At 36.7% G+C, this 18,675-nt stretch overlaps 1 protein-coding gene across 1 annotated transcript in view; it reads right to left on the bottom strand.

Moving 5' to 3' along the window:
• The window catches only part of LOC118179714 (polycystin-2-like), a 143,051-nt gene that overhangs the window by 68,814 nt on the left and 55,562 nt on the right, over positions 1-18,675 (bottom strand). The window contains exons 6-7 of the mRNA XM_085821915.1: positions 9,756-9,980; positions 4,998-5,160 (exon numbers count right to left, since the gene is read on the bottom strand). Of these exons, the coding sequence (XP_085678041.1) occupies positions 4,998-5,160; positions 9,756-9,980 (388 nt within the window). The remainder of the gene's footprint in view (positions 1-4,997; positions 5,161-9,755; positions 9,981-18,675) is intronic.

The following is an 18,675-nucleotide window of genomic DNA, read 5'->3' on the forward strand; positions in this document are numbered from 1 at the left end:
AGCCATAGTGGGAGCCCGTTTGGTGAAGGAGAAGAAGGAAATTTGAGTTGGACACACTTACTTTTGGCTGACTCTCGGACTGACTCGCTGATTTTTGGGCTTGCTGGACAAAATGTAAGTGACTCCGAGAGGTGTTTTCCGGCGGGGAGCGGCAAATATGCTCCCCGGCCGCGTTTTGGTTAAGAGGCGAGACTCTCTTACACACTTACTCTGGACTCGCTTAGGCACTCACTGCTTGGATTCGCTGACTTTCGGGCTTGACGGACTTGTTGACGGAGACTGAGAAAAAACTTGTGGGTGTTGCGAAGGAGAAAGGAAAAGATTTAGTCGGCATCGAGCAGTGCTTCCGGCGGGGAGCGGCAATTATGCTCCCCGGCCGCGGGTTTTCTCAAAAATACGAAGAAAAAAAAACTGTTGAGCGAATAACAAAAAAAATTAACAGAGACTTGGGTCTCTATCTGTATCGGCAAAAGTCAGGACGATGTCCTCTGAACTCCGACTTGAAAACAGAAGGAATTATGTCACCTTAGACAACTGGAAGCCTGCGTTAGCCGTTCTCTAAAATGCCTAGCTTAATTGTCTACGTTTTCCTTGGTGGAGCTGAGAGTCTAGGCAGACAGCCGTGCGGTGTAAGCTGTTCTCTTGCTTCCAGTGGGAATAATTTTCTCCTATGGAAACCAGTAGCAGGCGTAAGATTTGACGGTATAGCTGATGTAATTTATTGTCGTGCCGTTCGAGTTTCTGGCTTGCGGATTTGCCAAGTGACGTAAGGATAGAGCTAAGATATGAGCTCTCCTCCACTTCAAGATGTCCACTCAAGATAAGTATTATTTTTTTTGGTGTGTTGGAACTTTAGGCAAGTTTTTCCAAAAACGTCCTTAGCAGTAAAAACCACGTCGAATCTAAAATTTAACTCTCAGGCCATAAATTGTTTCCCTTTCCTTTTCTTTTAAATCACCAGACAAACCTTAAGTTTTTTATGAATTTAAATGAACAGACTCTCAGATGAGGTTAAGATTTTTCTTATTGTGTTGTAATTGAATAAACTGATATGTAATCTGGAACCTCTTACAGTATGTTTTCTTTATATATTTAATATGAACTTTTCCTTTATATCTTGTATATGTTTTATGTTTTCGATCCTCTCACGGCGCGGTCCCGGAATGCATTTTTTTCACAACGCGAAAATGCTGTACACGTTTCTCTATACGATTACTACCTTTAACGGCAAGTAGTTTCATATTTAACATTTAACAATATAGGAATTTCAGATATAACATGGTACCTAGAAGTAAAACTATTTAACCATGGTCTCGAAACTTTCTCTTCATAACATTGGTGCCGTGACCTCTTCCAATGTAACACATTAAATAACTGTTCATACTTACTTCGTAAGGCTGTCCAAAAGAGAATACAAGTGACAGAGAGAAATACATTTTGAAAATTTAATTTAACGTACAAGATCTTTATTTTAGTTTAAAAATTTATATTATATTCTTACACTGAAACTAAACTATACGGATTTTATTTTATTAACCCACTTTATATTTATTTAAAGTACTAGTGAAGTACTTCAAAGAGATATATTATTTGATTTTTAGAAATTCTAATTGTAAAATAAGACCAAAACTTTATTTATATGCCAATCTTATTTATATATCAGTATTCTACAGGAATATTTTAATGCTGATGCAAAATTTCCTCTTCAGTGTAAACATATTTAAATGATGTCTGACATTATCATCTGAATTTTGAGTCTTAAACAAGCAATATCTAAAAAATTCTTGAAAACATTTCTCTATTGTATCGTATTAACACAAAATAACATACTTCTGGAATGTATGCACACACACACACACCTTCGGAACAAATCGAAGCGGCCATTAAAAAATAATCCGATCATCTCGAAATTGTTTACGCAAATTCATTTATACTAAGTATGCAAATGATTAAATTTCAATGACAATGAATGTTCACTTCAGTTATAGCGAACCCTTTCTACTATACAACTAACATTGGACAAAACAGGTAAGAGTTGCGTACGGTTTATCTTTTCCCTTTGTCTGCGCTGCAGTTCCCTGGAGGCACAACCAATAACGCCGTTAAAAACGTTGTCGCAGACTTTATAAACAACTTAGAAAGAGGTAGGTCGCATAATAGGGATGTGTGAAGCGAGCTGGTCATACCGAGCAATAGGCCTACCCCCGTACAGACGTCGCTGCGCAAAGATGCTGGCAGCAATGGTTGCTGCAAGGTACTTATTGGTGGATTCAGGGCTTTGGAAGCTGAAGCTGCAGGATTGCGAGACAAGATCGGGTAACTGTGCAATAGGCACGAACTTGCCCTAATGGCATCATTGCCCACTATCCGACATGCGAAGCCGCTTCCATTCTACCTGTTCCACCTATCACCATCCAAAGGCGCTTGGCCGAGGCGGAATTAGCTGCCTTTAACCTGACATCATCGACAGATTTGTCAGGAGTGGTGTCGTAGCCGATTATTATGAGCCAATTGTTATCAGCCAGCCAATCATTAATGCATAGTGTTCAGGAGGAATTCTGCTTCAGACTTGGAGCAGATGATCATCGGGTTCGGTTGTCGAAGAACACGGCCAGCAATCCCGATTAGCCTTTGTTTTACAAATGCATACAGTCATTATCCCTGTGGTGGTGGGGGGAAGAGATAGACAATTCGCTCCGGAACCGAATGAAAGAACTGATTCATTCTACTGAACAAATAATCAGCGCTCCGGCGAAAGCGGGACGGCAGTTTTTTAACAGTTCAAGGAGAGCTGTTGTTGGAGAGCATGCCAAAAATTTGGTTTCCTCTTAATTTAAACACTAGCATTCTTTCCTTCATTATTTACCGGAAACGTCTCTGACCTATTTTTTATGTGTGTTTTGTATGGATATGTATGTGTGATTTTGACTTGCTTGTGTTCCATCTAGTAATAGAAAAACATTACATGAACTGACGCATCTCAGCAAAACTGATCATCCCTTTCTTCCAAATGGACTGAGTTTTTTCCCAACCGGCAGTGTACTGAACTGCATAGATACTTAGTTTCCTTGCATAGATACTTAGTTACTTAGTTTCCTCGGACTCCCAGCTGTCATTGTTTTAGCGTTCCTTCTCTAGCCGAGATCTCGCTTCTCCGGTGTCTTGATTATTCGCTTCTTTCATCGCTCCGACACTCCTTTTCTAGCTGATCCGGCGGAGTCGCTTATTTGTCCGTTTGGCTTCCTCGGAGCTGTTCGTTTGAGTTTCATTTCTTGAAAACTGTGTCATAGTATACCTATGTATATTGGGTATACTATGACATATTTATTAGGTATTTCCTTTTTTATACAATAGTAAAATAATAAATTATATTTTTATTTATTTACTTATTTTATTAACATCTTGTAATCAAGAGTTGTGGATTTCTCTTTAAACTTCTTTAGAATTAGTATATATTTATAAACATAAATTTTTCCATCGAAGTATTCCATTCATATTTTAAGGTTGCAGAACAAAATGGGGACCCTGTCGAACAAAAGAACATCGAGCGATATTTGGTATCATTTTGTCAAATTAAATAAATTTAAAAAAAAAAAAAGAAAAAAAAAAAAAAAAAGAAAAAGAAAAAGAAAATGCCGGTATTGTCAACAGATAATTTCCTGTTTATTGGGATCTGCCTTCAATCTAAAAATTAATGTTTACACTGTGCTTTGTAGTAGCAACAAAATATCAATTATAGCAATAAAATAATGTAATCTTTAACAAAAGTGATTTTAGTTCCTTATTTTTTAACTCTTAGCATTTTCCCTCATAATTTACTGTTGTTATATGCAGAAAGATGATTTAGGGAATCCCAAAAGTACAGTTGAAAGAAATATATCCAGAGCAGTTTTGTTGACTTGATCCCAGCAATCTCACTCCTTGTTCAATTGTTTCTGCTTTTGCCCCATCTTTGCACACCTCTCTTGATCCACGCCTGTTCTAAGCGCATTCATCAAGGTCATTGTTAGTAAGCAGTGAACCGATAAAAAGAACTGATTCACTTCAGTGAGCCACCTATTTCTATCTGTTCCTTTAAAGAAGCGGTTTTGTCCATCTCTAGTGTGGAATGCTATTTCTTGCGATAGCAGGTCTACCTTAGTTATACTGCATGCAGCGTTAAAGGCTGAACAATATGTTGATGACATCCTGCTGCTGTTTGCATTATCCTTCAGGACACACTCCCTTCTGGAGCCATTTTCCTATAGGATAACACTAGGCCTTACACGCCTTCCAAATCTCTGAACTTTTTCCAAGCTGTTGATACTTTTCTTGGCCAGCCTTTCCAAGCTGTTGATACATTTCTTCACCAAACCTTTCGCCAATCCAACATGCATGGGATATGTTAGGCCGCCAGATAAGGGGCACTCCAAATTTTCGCAGATCTGGACCAGGGGGATTAACCAATTACTGATTTGAGCATTCAATGTGTAATTGCTAACCATTCATAATTTTTATGGCCTTGAACATTTAAGCATATTATTACCAGTTCATGGGCATTACGCATATTTAACTTGAGTAAAAACAGTCACTTTCTTCATGGTATTAGTTTTTTTTTGTCCCAAAAGATTATGTCTGGATAGATATATTTACTCGTATATATGTACGTATGCATCATAGTTACAAATAATATATTTAAGCTATTTTGAAAACGTAGATATATAATAAGTTTACGTGAAATTTAATTTTATTTAGATTGAAATGAAGTTACGTTTTACAAGTTTTGCTTTATCTATTTTTTATTTTTCTATATTAATTTGGAAGCTACTAACATGCCCATTTCTCCTGGCATTTAAATCCTATATTTCTCTTTCGTCTTGTAGATATAAGCGTTTTTTACTCGTACAGCATTTTATTTTTTTAATTCTTTTTTGTGAAGGTATTTACAAATTTTTGTCCTGTTTGGAGCTACATTAAAATTAAATATTACTAAAAATTAAAGTTATCTTCTCACTTACCTCTAATATTTCTTCTATAAGGTAATATACTACAAATACTGTGAAGATGATTTCACATATGAAAATAAAGTAGTCACTTGTTGTGACATAGCGCAAGAGCTTCACAGTGCGGAAACTCCACGAAGGAATCATTCCACCAGTTGCAGGAAATTCGAAGACGATCCTGCGCGTAAAAGCAAAATAAATACATTTTCAAAAATATAAGAAAGAATGCCATTCATACTAGAAAACTTCGTTTCTTATAATTCGGGGCTTTTAATAAGTGTGTAAAGAAGTCTAGAATCTACCTTCATTTTTAATGATAAAGTAGGGTGATATTTAAAGTTCAAATGCTTTTATCTAACCAAATATACTTCTGCGAATTTTAACGTTGTTTTTTAATTATAATAATACTCAGTAAAGAGTACTTTAATATCAAGTGAATGAAAAATCTTAAAAGTAATTCTGCGATATACAAAAGAAATGTCATGTTCTTAGCTTGCATATTCAATAAGCAAAGGAATAGAATACTGGACAAACAAATCGAAACACTAGGAATAATTTTATAATAAAAAACAATTGATATTTTAAGGATTCTTATCATTTCTTCAGCACGGGTATTTGAAGTATTTTCGAAGTTCCACCGTCAATAGTTTCAGCGTATACTTTACAATGATTCTAGTTTAAAATAAATAAACAAAGAATAACATATATTCCTTATTTTACAAAGAATAAAATATATTCTTTATTTTATATATTTCATACTTAAGGATTTGATATTTAAATTGTTAATGACATAGTGTTTGAAAAATAAATAGATTGGGAATTCTTATAAAGGAATTTTTTTTTATTATTATTGAATATGCACAAGCAGAGACATATTTAGTCCTTAGGAAAAGTGTGCTCTCAGAAAAGTTGTAAGCAAGCAAACAAAAGGCGTTGTGCATAGCTATTAACTTTTACTTGAATTATTCAACTTAATTCTTCCTTTATTTAAAATGGAATTATTAAATTAAAAAAAAACTAGGATAGTAACTATATGAAAGGATTATTATTTTCCTGCAGCAAATGTTTATTTTCCTAATAACTGCCCAGCAGAAATTTTGTCGGTATTCTTAACTTTTTATTCTAAAGTTTGATACAATAACACTCTTGCACCAGAATGTATATCTAGTAATGAGCTATGGAAATTTTAAATATAATTTAAAGAAAGGTTTTTATACAATAAGCTTTTATTTAAAATGGATATGATAATTAACGCACTAGAAAGAGAAAAATGGTTTATCATATAGTTTAATGGTAATAATAGATTAAATATTTCTATTTACAGAATTCATTTACAATTTTATATCGCGAATAATAAAAGTGTGGGGCGGACATGATGAATAAAAAAAAAGTTAATGGCTATACATTTCAAAACGGAATTAAATTAACAGATTTAGCTATTTTCATACCGCATGCTTTAATTATTCGCGAAATAAAATTGTAGATGAATTCTGTAAATAGAATTGTTTAATCTCTTACTCCCATTAAACTGTATGATAAATTAATTTTCTCTTTCTTCTGCATTAATTATCATATCTATTTTAAATAAAAAATTATTCCATAGAAAGCTTTTTTTTTAATTGTGTTTTATTTTCGATTTTTTAGTCTCAACTATAAATTATCAGAGACGAAAATTTTAGTCATTATTAAAAAGCAGCGATTAATTATTAGAAAATTATTAAATTAAGAAAAATAACTGACCGGCATTCACAGATTAAGAAATCGATATGAGTATTCAGTTTTGGAAATTGGATATAATAAAAATGTTGCAATGTTACAACAACTATTTTACTTCTTTATAACAAATATTTACTTATACCCTCTTAGACAACAACAACAACAACAACAACAACAACAAAAAAAAAAAAAAAAAAAAAAAGACGCACTACGACGCACCGAGAATATATAAAGCAAACTGGATACAAATTGATATGCATACAGGTTTCGAAGGAAAATGCAAAATTTTACATTTTAGCTGCCAATGAATGAACGGTTGTCGCTACAGCTCAGCTGATCTACGCAACTGGCAGGATATTTAGGAGGAGAAATTACGATTTCAGGTCATAAATTCTTCACGAATTTCATTCCGTGTACTCTGGTAGACAGTAACTATGCCTGGCATACAGGTGCGCGAACCATATCCGCAGATGTCAGAATTTGAGAGAGGTCGTGTAGAGGGCTCAAAGAAGCCGGTTGGTCTTATCGGCGAGTAGCTCGACATTTGAGCAGGACATTTGAGCCACTATTAGACGATGTAGGCAGGAATGGGTGAACCATGGCCGCACACAGCGTCAAGAAGGAAGCGGTAGGCCTAGAGAAACGACAGAACGTGAAGACCGGGCAATCGTCAGAGCGGCACTCACAGCCCCAGATGCATCATTATCATCGATCGTACGTGCAACTAGTACTTCAGTGACCCCAAGGACCATTCATTGACGGCTCACAGAAAGAGGGCTGAGGTCACGGCTCCCCTTGAGCCGACTACCATTGACCTCTGTACAACGTCAAGACCGTCTGCAGTGGTATCGGGCTCATTCTGACTGGAATGTCACTGACTAGAGTAGAATAGTCTTCATTGATGAGTCCCGATTTGACTGAGCCCCGATGACCAGCGAAGGCGAGTCTGGAGACGCCCCGGACAGCGGTGTGATACTAACCTGACTGTCTTCCGGTAGACAGGCCGACCACCAAGAGTGATGGTCTGGGGTGGCATTTCATTTCATAGTAGGATCCCTTTGGTTGTCATTCGTTGCAACCTTACAGCACAGTAGTACGTCGACGAAGTTCTAAGGCTCTTTCTGTTGCCTTTCATGTCACGCCACCCTAGTTTACATTTCAGCAAGATAATGCCCGCTCCCACACTGCACATATTTCTACTGCTTGCTGAACATTCATTACTTGGCCAGCAAGGTCACCGGATCTCTCTCCTATTGAGCCTGTTTGGAGCATATGGACAGGGCCCACCAACCAGTTCGGAATGTTGACGATCAAACGCGCCAGTTGGACAGAATTTGGCACGATATCCCTCAGGAGGACATCCGCAACCTCTATCAATCGATGTAAAGCCGAATAGCTGCTTGCAGGGCCAGAGGTGGACACACGCATTACTGACGTTTTCAATTTGTGAAGCTCTATCAATTCAATAAATCATCCAATTTTTATCAAACTGTAATCATTTGTTTTTCTGTACATGTACATCACTTCTACCGATTTTCGTCCTATTTGGATAACTCCTTCTTGGTGCGTCGTTTTTTTTTTTTTTTTTTTTTTTGTTTCAGATTGTATTATTGCTACGTTAATGTAAATAAACGAATATCGCCAGTTCGTCATTAAATGCGCCAAGATGGGAGATTTCGTTGTTAAATATGACAAGGTTGCATACTCAAATGTAATTTTTCCTTAAGAAACTATTTTTTCTCTCGTCTGCTTCAGGCTGCAACACTTTTTTTTATAAATGTAGAAAATAGCTCAATTAATACATTTTTATCATCTTTATTTTAAAAGAGAACAAAAATTTGTTTTGCATTCTGTAAATTTCCAAAAATTTGCATTTGACACATTTTCAGATATTGAAATTTTAATATCATCAGATTCAAATAGTCGAAAAAATCGATCGATTTTTAAAAATTCAGAAAGTAAGTTATGGTTTCGCACAAATTTTATTGTTCATATAAGGTCATACAAGTTTTTCTGCTCTATTCGATGATGAAAACAGTAAAATTCTGATATGTTTAATACAGGAAGATAAATCGTTTGTGCGAAAAATCGTTTGAACAAAATAAAAGCATCTAAATTGAATTTGGAGAAAATCGCTTCATCACACTGCATTATCATCGAAAAACATTGTACAAAAGATAATGTTTGTACAAAGATAATGATAGTGTGTCAGAAAGTAAGTTAAGAATCGACGACAAAATTTCACTCACAGTGAACTGAGTGTACTAAATAAAAGGTTATATAACAAAACATCATACTGCAAGTAAATATCCTCTTACTAAAATAGAAAATACAATTACTAGTACCTGAACAAAAATGTCTTAAATTAAATCTTTTAAATTAAAAGAATCACATAAAATACCAATTAAATTTAATGAAAGATGTTGCCGCAGTTGATAGCTCATTCATCGCGACTAATAGCGATTGTCATCTTAATAACTTTAGTTTTCTTTATACTGTTAGGAATTTCATTATGCAGGTTTTGAACGAAATCCCGAAAATCACTTATTCTATTTCATACTTTAGTATGAAACTAAATTGTCTCTTTCTTGTCTCCTTAATGGTCATGGACTGGTTACTTCTTCCACACCCCATGTTTTTAGATAACAACATTAAAATTAGCTTTTAATTCTACATTGCTGAACTCTTCACCATTTTCATTTTAAATTTTATAATTGCTTTGTTGTCATACTCTCATGAACAATTGGCTATTTCAGAACAATAAAAAATCGAAATGAAAAGCACTTTTGTTATCTAATCAGAATCAGACTGCAATTTATACCAACACATTTAAGCACTCAAAAAAAAAAAAAAAAAAAAAAAAAAAAAAAAAAAAAAAAAAAAAAGGAAAAAAAAAAGAAAAAAAAAACTTTACCTTTTCGAGTGCTGATCATGAAAAAGAAAAGAACCTGAGATAAAACACTCACATTTGAACAAATAGTTTTTTTGAGTTACAAAGCCTCTCAGAAAAAAATAATGCAAATTCTCTCAGAAAAAAATAATTCAGTATTTTATTACTTGGCAATGCAGAACAAGTTCAGATTTGCATTGTAGACCGTGAAATCTAAGAAGACAGCTCGCGTAGCTCTGGATATCCAAAGGTTTTCTTTTAGGACTTTCATTACAGCTTTGGATTGTTCCGAATTGGTACCTAAATCAGCGTAAGATCCGGCTCCACTGTATGTAGATAAAAGACCCCAGTGACTTGAGCCACCAAGTTCTCGTTCTGTAAAGTACGTCCAGCTGCAGAAATAAAATAAAAAAAAGTTCTTGCTATTTGCTTGACTCTTACTTTTTCAGTCACATAGTGCCATACCGTTCTTACATAAGTTAATTTTCATTTTTTAAGAATATTTTTTATTACACGTAATCGGATGTTGCATAATTATTACAGTCATTAGATATGTGTCACGGAAAATCAGTGGGGCATGAAGCATCTATAACTGAGTTACTAGAGACTGACAGTGGTCAAAAGCAATGAGGGAAAAACTTCAAAAATTTAAGAACTAGGTTAATATTAAGAATACTGTTTGTTAATTTTAATAAAATATCAGCAGGAAGGAAAAAATGAGTGTGCAATAAAAATGGCTACTAAATAGAATTTCAAGACATCTTTTTGATGTTTTTCCTTTTTTTAGATTATGCGTAGTGAACAGAGAATGATATAAATTTTTTTCTAGTGTATATAAATATATTTATTTATAATTTTTATGTATTTTTAATATTGTTAAAATCTTAAATTACTGTTCTGCAACTCGCTTATATTTTATGTTTTCGTTTACGGAGTTCCAAAAGTCGATCAGAGAGCTATTGATTTACTTATATATGTTATATCAATGGTGAGCGCTTCTCAGAACTTGAAAACTGAGGTTTTAAGAATGTAACTGTGCTTTGACAGGCAAAGAACCAACATTATATTGAGAAATACTGAGGAAAAATTCTTATCTTTAAAATGTTTTTAAATTACACATGCAGAATTTGAATAAGGCTTTCTCCATATGTTTATTACTTCCTTATATTTTAAAAGATATATACTGATTAAAAGATATGATTATGATGAAAGATTATTAAAAGATATTTCCGCAGATAAGACGATAGTTGAATTATAACCCTCCCCCATATCTGGGATCGTCTTTTTGGACAGATACAAAAAATATTAGATTGAAATTTATAAAAATTAAAATCATTATAAAGCAAATCATCCGCTAATGCATTTACAAATCCTTCAAAATTCTCACATCTATCCTCTGAGGCTAGCTCTTCAAGTGCATCCTCACTTTCATTGAGAAGCTTGTCATTTGGGTTCCATTCTATTTCAAGTGTGTGTGTGTGTGATTATGGCAAAGCCTCGAGAGCTATCCGGCTAAGAGGACGGATGCTTTCGTGGATGACTAAGGGAAACTGGCTCGTATACACGTTAAACAAGGGGAAAAACACGAAAACGCCCATGGAACAAGCCCGTTCGTGAGATTAGAGCCTCGGACCGAACTACCAGTGTTCAACGACTTTACCGCTCGGCCGCTGGTGGGCTCTATTTCAAGAGAGTCGATTTTCTCTTCGTCATCACCGTGTATACGAGCCAGTTCCCCTTAAAATGTCCTCCACGAAGGCATCCTGCCCTTAAGGCAAATAGCCCTCTAGTGCTTTGATGTAATCTAATAAACCAATAAACCAAAATCTGCGTCATCACTATTCCATAACAAATCGTCCTCAGTACGTCCGTAGCATTAGAAGTCCCCGCATTGGAAGTCTAATCACTGTTTCCAAATTTTTCAACCATTTGCCACAGTTCGTCTTCTGAACGAAGCAGGGGCAAAGTCTGCAAACGGCGTTCCAATCACATTCCACACATGTTCGATTGGTGACAGGTCAGGAGAGTACGGTGGCCAGGGAAGCATCTGTACAACTTGAAGAGCATGTTGGCAGATGCGAACACTGTGTGGTCGGGCGTTATCCTGCTGAAAAATTGCATTAGGCAGCCCCTGAAGGTAGGGGATTGCCACCGGCCGCAGTACATTATCCAAGGATCGTTGGGACGTCATAGTGCCCTGAATACGAACTAGAGGTGTACTGGAATCGTAGCTAATAGCGCCCCAAACCATTATGCCACGTTGTCGCGCCGTGGGGCGTTCCACAGTTGCTGCCGGATTAGATCTGTCTCCACGTCGACGCCACACACGTATGCAGCGACTGTTACTGGATAAACAGAAGCGTGACCATCTTAGAACACGACGTTTCGCCATTCTGCCATCCACATCGCTCCAGTCCGTCACCATTCTAAACGTTGGCGTCTATGCTGTGGGGTCAATGGCAGTCTTCTTAACGGAAGCCGTGAGTGTAGGCCACGTTCAACCAATCGACGTGAAATGGTTCTAGTCGACACGGGAATATCCAGGGTATCTTGCAAATGCTGCACAATCGCGGTACAAGTGACTTGCGGGACCGCCGCAGCTTGTCGGCAGATGCGTCGATCCACGCATGCTGACGTCACTCTGGCTGCACCTGCACCCCTCCTTCCCACATTTCTTTGTTCCAACCATGTTCGACATAGCCGATGCACCGTGCTCGCATCCGTGTGGTTATCAGCTGCGATTTGACGCAAGGACCAATCCGCCCTGCTCAGTCCGATCACCATACCCCTCGTAAAATCGTATATCTGCTGGAAGTGCCTTCGTTGAGAGCGGCCTTGTATTCTCTCCTATTACACGCGTCCTCCGGGACAAAAACCAACTTTCTTCGATAATTCGTCTGGCAGAAATAACGACACGAATATTGGCCATTCTCTACGTTCCTTCCCTTATATCTTACTTCACGTGCATCGGAGAGCTGCGGATTTCACATCATTCGCATAACTCAGTGACGTGCGTCTACTCTAAAATTTGCATAAATATCTGATCACTCCTTTTGGTGTTGCATTTTCAATGTCGAGCAGTGTATTTTCTATCAAAAATTTTACACCATTCTTGTCCATCCAAGGCTTTTCTTGAAAATGTACGAAAATGCCTGGCGGAAATGTAATTTTAGGAGTAGTTTTCCTCTTGAAAATGACCATGGGTTTTAACTTTGTTCCATCTGCCATGCATGTTAATACTACTGTAAACCTAGTTTTTGCAAGGCCTAACTTCTGACTTGAACAGTTTTGAACTTGAACAATACAACAGTGAACACAAAAGGGCTAACCTTTTGTGTTCACTGTTGTATTGTTCATTATTTGCTGTCCATCGGGGTATCATCCATATTTTCAATATTAGATAAAGAAAAGTTGTATTTTTGCCTCATACCATCAACAAACTTGTGAAATCTGATGACTTTATGGTCAAGATATTGCGGTAATTTCTGCTCATTTTTGTTTTCTGTCGTATTATTGTATTGATCATTGCATTGTTCTGTCGTCGATTTCTCTAACCTACTGTGGCTTAAAATTCTTTGCTTTGTTTTAGATTGTAGGTGCCCACTTCAGTGAATATTTCCTAATCATATTTTTTGCAACAGCATATCTGTCATGCACATACTTTATGCTACCGACCAAACCTGCCGGAAGAACAGACTTATAGCTGAAAGCCAACGACTTATAGCTGAAAGGAGAGAGGAGAAAATCTGGCAACGAAAAGAAGAAGCGTGCATGATGCGAGAAGGACGGCATGCTCGTGTGAAAAAACAGTTTATCTGAAAGGAGAGGGGAAAATCTGGCAACGAGAAGAAGAAACGTGCTTGATGCGAGAAGAACGGCATGCTCGTGAAAAAAAATTTGAAATTATTTTTGGCTGTATTCCGAGAGTAAAGTTAGCTTGTTTTTTTTTTTTTTTTTTTTTGTTTGTTTGTTTTTTGTTTTTTTTTTGTTAAGAGCTGAGAGATGCAATGTATTACTTGTGCGTTTGATGTAAATGTGAATAAAAGCAATACTTTGTGAAAAGTTAAACTGTATTTACAAAATTAAAATATAGCTCATGTTATTGTTAAACCTGCATAAGTGTCCCAGTTTATTTCCTGCAAATAGAGTTGACTAATAACATTCATAAGTGGATAGAAACGAACCGACAAAGATGATTGATCAAAGGGTCGATTATATGACAGTGGTGGCAGCGGTGGGATGTATATTTGTCGACTCGGAAAACGCTCAAGTGAATTCCTTACGAATGCTGCGAAGCTTATTAAGTGGAATAGTTATCTTCTACCAGGTTCTCTCGTTAAGTGATTTATTTATGTTTTTGTGTTTATGAAAAATTTGCTGTTAATGTAAAGGTACACTTTAACAAGTATTTTATAAGACAAAAATTATCAGTGCGATTATCATATGAGACTTGAATTACCTTGCAAGTGCATTTGTTTTTTAGGTACTATTCGGTTTCGAGGGCCGTAAAAAATCGCCAAACTATTGTTGATGCCAATGCTGCCAAAAATAATTGCGGCAACCTTAACGCAAGAAAGGAAGTGTAATAGTAAATAACTATCTAAGAATGATATTTTAATCTAGATGAAAGGTTAATTTCATATAATACTTTTTTTTTTATTATAATTTATATGAAAAAGGCTAAACATGACTGAATGGAAGCGTAATAGTAAATAACTATTTCAGATCATTATTATAATTTATATAAAAATTGCTAAACATAAGTGAATGGATGCCTGCATCGCTATTTCGCTACCGACTTATCGCTAAAGCATCATTTCATCTCGTTGGTTGTTCAAACGTAATTTTCTATAATGAATGAAAATATTTGAAAATATTCTCGGTAAAGAATCGCCCACTTATTTGTTTGCCGCTTTTTACAAGGGTAAAAACTATTGGATTTTTGTCAATTTTCTTTTACTTTTTAAGTGAAAATAGGTCGATGTGTACATAGATAAAGCCAAGGGTGTGCACAGTGCCATTTTTGTGTAATTTTGGGATTTTTTTTTAAGTGAAAATAGGTCGATGTGCACATGGATAGCGAGTATGTGCAATTTTTAAAAACGCGTCACAGCGGATGATTCTGAACTTTACCCAAAATTCTATTGTTGACTTTTCGTCATGGGCAATTCCCAAATTGTTAAATCCATAGGATATTAAAGAAGGATTTAAAATCAAAAAAAGGATTTAAAAATTAAACTAGTATTTCAATGGCGTCTTAAGAAATATAAAACTATATAAACTTACGCGATCTGAAATCAGCGCTGTTATCAGCTAGATTTGGCGCGCTGTTAAATGGACGCGTTTGCTAGATTTGGCGATTTTGCGCATACATTTTCGCTGTAATTTTTTACGGTCCTCAAAACGGAATAGTACCGTTTTTTATTATATGAGTGAATGATCATTAGTTTAAGTAATGCTTGTGTTTTATTTATGAGATATGATTGCATTAATTTTCAAATGCTTATATATAAACATACATGTTTTTTTTTATTTATTGAGTATTTGGATGTTGTGCATATTTAATGCAGATACTATGTGTTTATGATTCAACAGCAGTTAAGGATTTAACTTAATGTATAATTTTATGTAAGGAAATTTAGTTTTAATTTTCTGTTATTTTAATTAAGTTGAATATAAAGTCGCATAATGTCATTTTTGGCCAAATCTCGAAAGGCTGATCTAGTCGCCCTTGCACAAGAGTTTGGTGTTGAAGTGTTGCCTACATTTAGGATTTTGGACTTGAGGGAAAAGATTCTTGCTAGTGAAAGCTATGAGGAGCAGGTAGCAAAGGATCTTCTGAATGTTATCATTACAGATAGGGAGGCAAAAGAGGAGAAGGAAAGGCAGGAAAGGGAATATAAACTAAAGTTAGGGGCAGAGGAGCGGATTGCGATTGAGAAGTATATGGTAGATTGCCAGGATCGTTACTCGAATAGGAGTACTACACCCGAACGGGGGGAGAATGGGAAGGAAAGATCAGTAGAAGAGTTAACGAGGACAATCAGATTATTGACAGTAAAGGTTCCATGTAAAGCAGATGGCTGGGACTATTTTTTCTCCAGTTTAGAAAGAGCTTATGTCAATGAAAGTGTCCCTGATGAGCATAAGGCCAAAATTTTGATTTACCTTTTGGGAGATAAAGCGGCAAATTTATTAACATTAATAAGCGAGGATAAGTATGGGAATTATGAGGAAATAAAGTAAACTGTGTTGAAAGAATTTAAACCTTCACCTCAGGTATGCCTGGAGAATTTCAGAAAGGCAAGACGAAGTTCAGAAGAGACCTTTGGCCAGTTTTCTACTAGAGTTACTGCCATGTGGGAAAATTATGTGAAATCAAGGGGGATGACAGACTTTGAAGGTCTTAATCAGTTGGTGGTAGCGGACAAAATCTACCAGACCCTTTATACGGAAACTGCAGTACACATAGGTATAAGGCAGGGAGACTTGTGGTTCAAGCCAAAAGAGCTTGGAAAGGAGTGTGACATATTCTTTGCGGCTAAAGGGAAGTCCTACAACGTACGTAGGGAGCTTGTGAAACTAAGATTTTAAATCAGGCAGTAGGTGAGAAACCTAAGGTCGAAGAAAGACGAGGCAGTCGGCATACGTCAGAAACCATAGGGAAAACCACAGGGAACGTTAAAGGTTTAACTTGTTTTGTATGTGGTTCGGCTTCACATTTTAAAAGGCACTGTCCTCAGATTAAAGGTTCTAGGCAGTATAACAGAAATGAGGAAAAGGATAAAGCCAGGGTAAACTGGGTAAAGAAAGATCAGGATAATAATATCCTAGAGGACAAAGTTGTGGTAGCTCGTGTGGATCCTTTGAGGAAGTCACGGGATGTCAACGACTATAAGCTGTGTGAGTTGAAAAGGGTTCCTATTAGTGTGAATGGAACAATAGGGAAGGCCCTAGTTGATTCAGGAACAGAAATTACGGTGGTTAAGAAAGAGTTAACCAAAAGTCTCCAACTGAAGGAAGGATCGAGTATATATTTGAAAGGTATATTTGCTCCAGCTGTTATATGCCCTTTGGTAAGCCTTCCACTGAGTATTACTGTAGGAGAAAGTGCTAGTGTTGCACATCAAGAGATTTTGTGTGCAGTTGCAGAATCGCTGGCAGAGGATGTGTTGCTTCCTCCGGAAGTATTCACCATGTTAGGAGGTCGGTTATATGACACAGGTGAAGGGGTGGAAAACTTACCTGAAGAAACCACAAATATCCCAGAGGTTAAAAGAAAGGAAAAGTCTGTGAAGGTAAACACAGGGAAACTAGAAGGAAACGCTAGTATGGGAAGGAATCTCAATGAGGAAAGGAAGGTGGAATCAAGTGAAAGCCAGAAACCTCAGCCAGGCAGACTATGTACAGCGGATGTATTTAGAAGAGAGCTTGTGAATCTCTGGTAGGAGCATGGGAGAATGCTCAGAAAGCAAAGGGGAATTATTATACAGTGGATAACTTTCTCTTTCATAAGGACAAAATTCTTGGGGAAAGTGTGGGGCAATTAGTTGTACCTAAGAGTCGAAGGGAGGAAGTCTTGCAGTTAGCACATTGTTCGGTGTTTAGTGGCCACATGGCGGTAAAGAAAACTGTGGAGAGAATTAGATACTCTTTTTATTGGGAAGGTCTGAGGTTAGACGTTCAGAAATTTTGCGAGGCATGTAAAGAGTGCCAGTTGACTAGACCAATTAAAACTGTTGATAGGACACCAATCAGCCCAGTAACGAGGCCAGATCTGCCCTTCCAAATTGTAAACATTGATGTGATAGGTCCGATTGATCCTCCCAGTTCTAAGGGTCATAAGTACATATTATGCTTAGTTGATCAGCATACCAGATGGGCAGAAGCAATACCTCTAACTAGCCTCTCCGCCAAGTCGACTTGTGAGGAGTTATTACATATTTTTTCAAGAACGGGTATTCCAAATGTAATTGCATGTGACAATGGAACAAATTTTAAAGCAGATTTGACTCAAGAATTTGAGAGACGAATAGGGGCCAGTCCTAAGTTTTCGACCCCTGGATATCCTCAAGCTAATGGATTAGTTGAACGGTTTAATGGTACTTTAAAAAGAATGTTGCATCATGTCATCAGAGAAGAAGGTAGAGGGGGGCATTTGCAAATTCCTTATGTATTGTGGGCCTATAGAGAAGTACCCAACTCAACAACTGGGGTGGCTCCATTTCAACTCATGTACGGCAGGACACCTCAGTGACCTCTGTCGATATTAAAATTATCATGGACAGGGAAACATGAAAATTTACAATTAGATGCAACTCCTGTTTATACATATTTACAAAATCTAAAGGCCAGGTTTGAGAAGGCAGCGGAGCAGGCAAAGCTCACAGCTAAAATTCAACAAGAGAGGACAGCACACTATCATAATTTAAGGTCTACCATAAAAACATTTAAGGTGGGAGATAAGGTGATAGTCTTGATTCCCGATTCTAATAACAAGCTTTATGCTAGGTGGCAGGGTCCTGCAAATATATTGGAACAGAAAAGTTCTCACTCATTTGTAGTACAAATGCCCGATGGGACCAAAAGACATGTTCATCAGAATAAGATTAGACCTTATGTAGTTAGATCCTAAGCAGTATATGTTATCTTGGAGGGGGAAGAAGAGTTTGGGAAAATTGAATCTATACCTGTCAACAAGGGAGAAAAGAGTTTTTCTGAATCTCTGGAAGGATTAGAAATGTCTAATTTAGATTCAGTCCAAAGGAGTAAACTTTTAGGGCTACTGAGGAAATATCAAACATTATTTACACGTCCAGTGCAACCAGCACGAGTAGGTACACACAAAATCGAACTTATTCCTGCTGCTATTAGGAAGAAAACCCACTGCTATGGAGTACCCATGGCATACCGCAAAGCAGTAGATGAGCAGATACGTGAGTTGCTAGAATTAGGATTAATTGAACCTTCTGAGTCAGAAATTGCTCATCCTATAGTTTGTGTGGCGAAAAAAGATGCTACAGTTAGAATGTGTATAGATTTTAGATCATTGAATGCTGTAACGAAAACTCCAACATTTCCCATGAA

The sequence above is a fragment of the Stegodyphus dumicola genome, chromosome 8 (assembly GCF_044657685.1).
Source record: "Stegodyphus dumicola isolate Sdum_Otavi_A_Nest chromosome 8, ASM4465768v1".
Lineage (NCBI taxonomy): Eukaryota > Metazoa > Arthropoda > Arachnida > Araneae > Eresidae > Stegodyphus > Stegodyphus dumicola.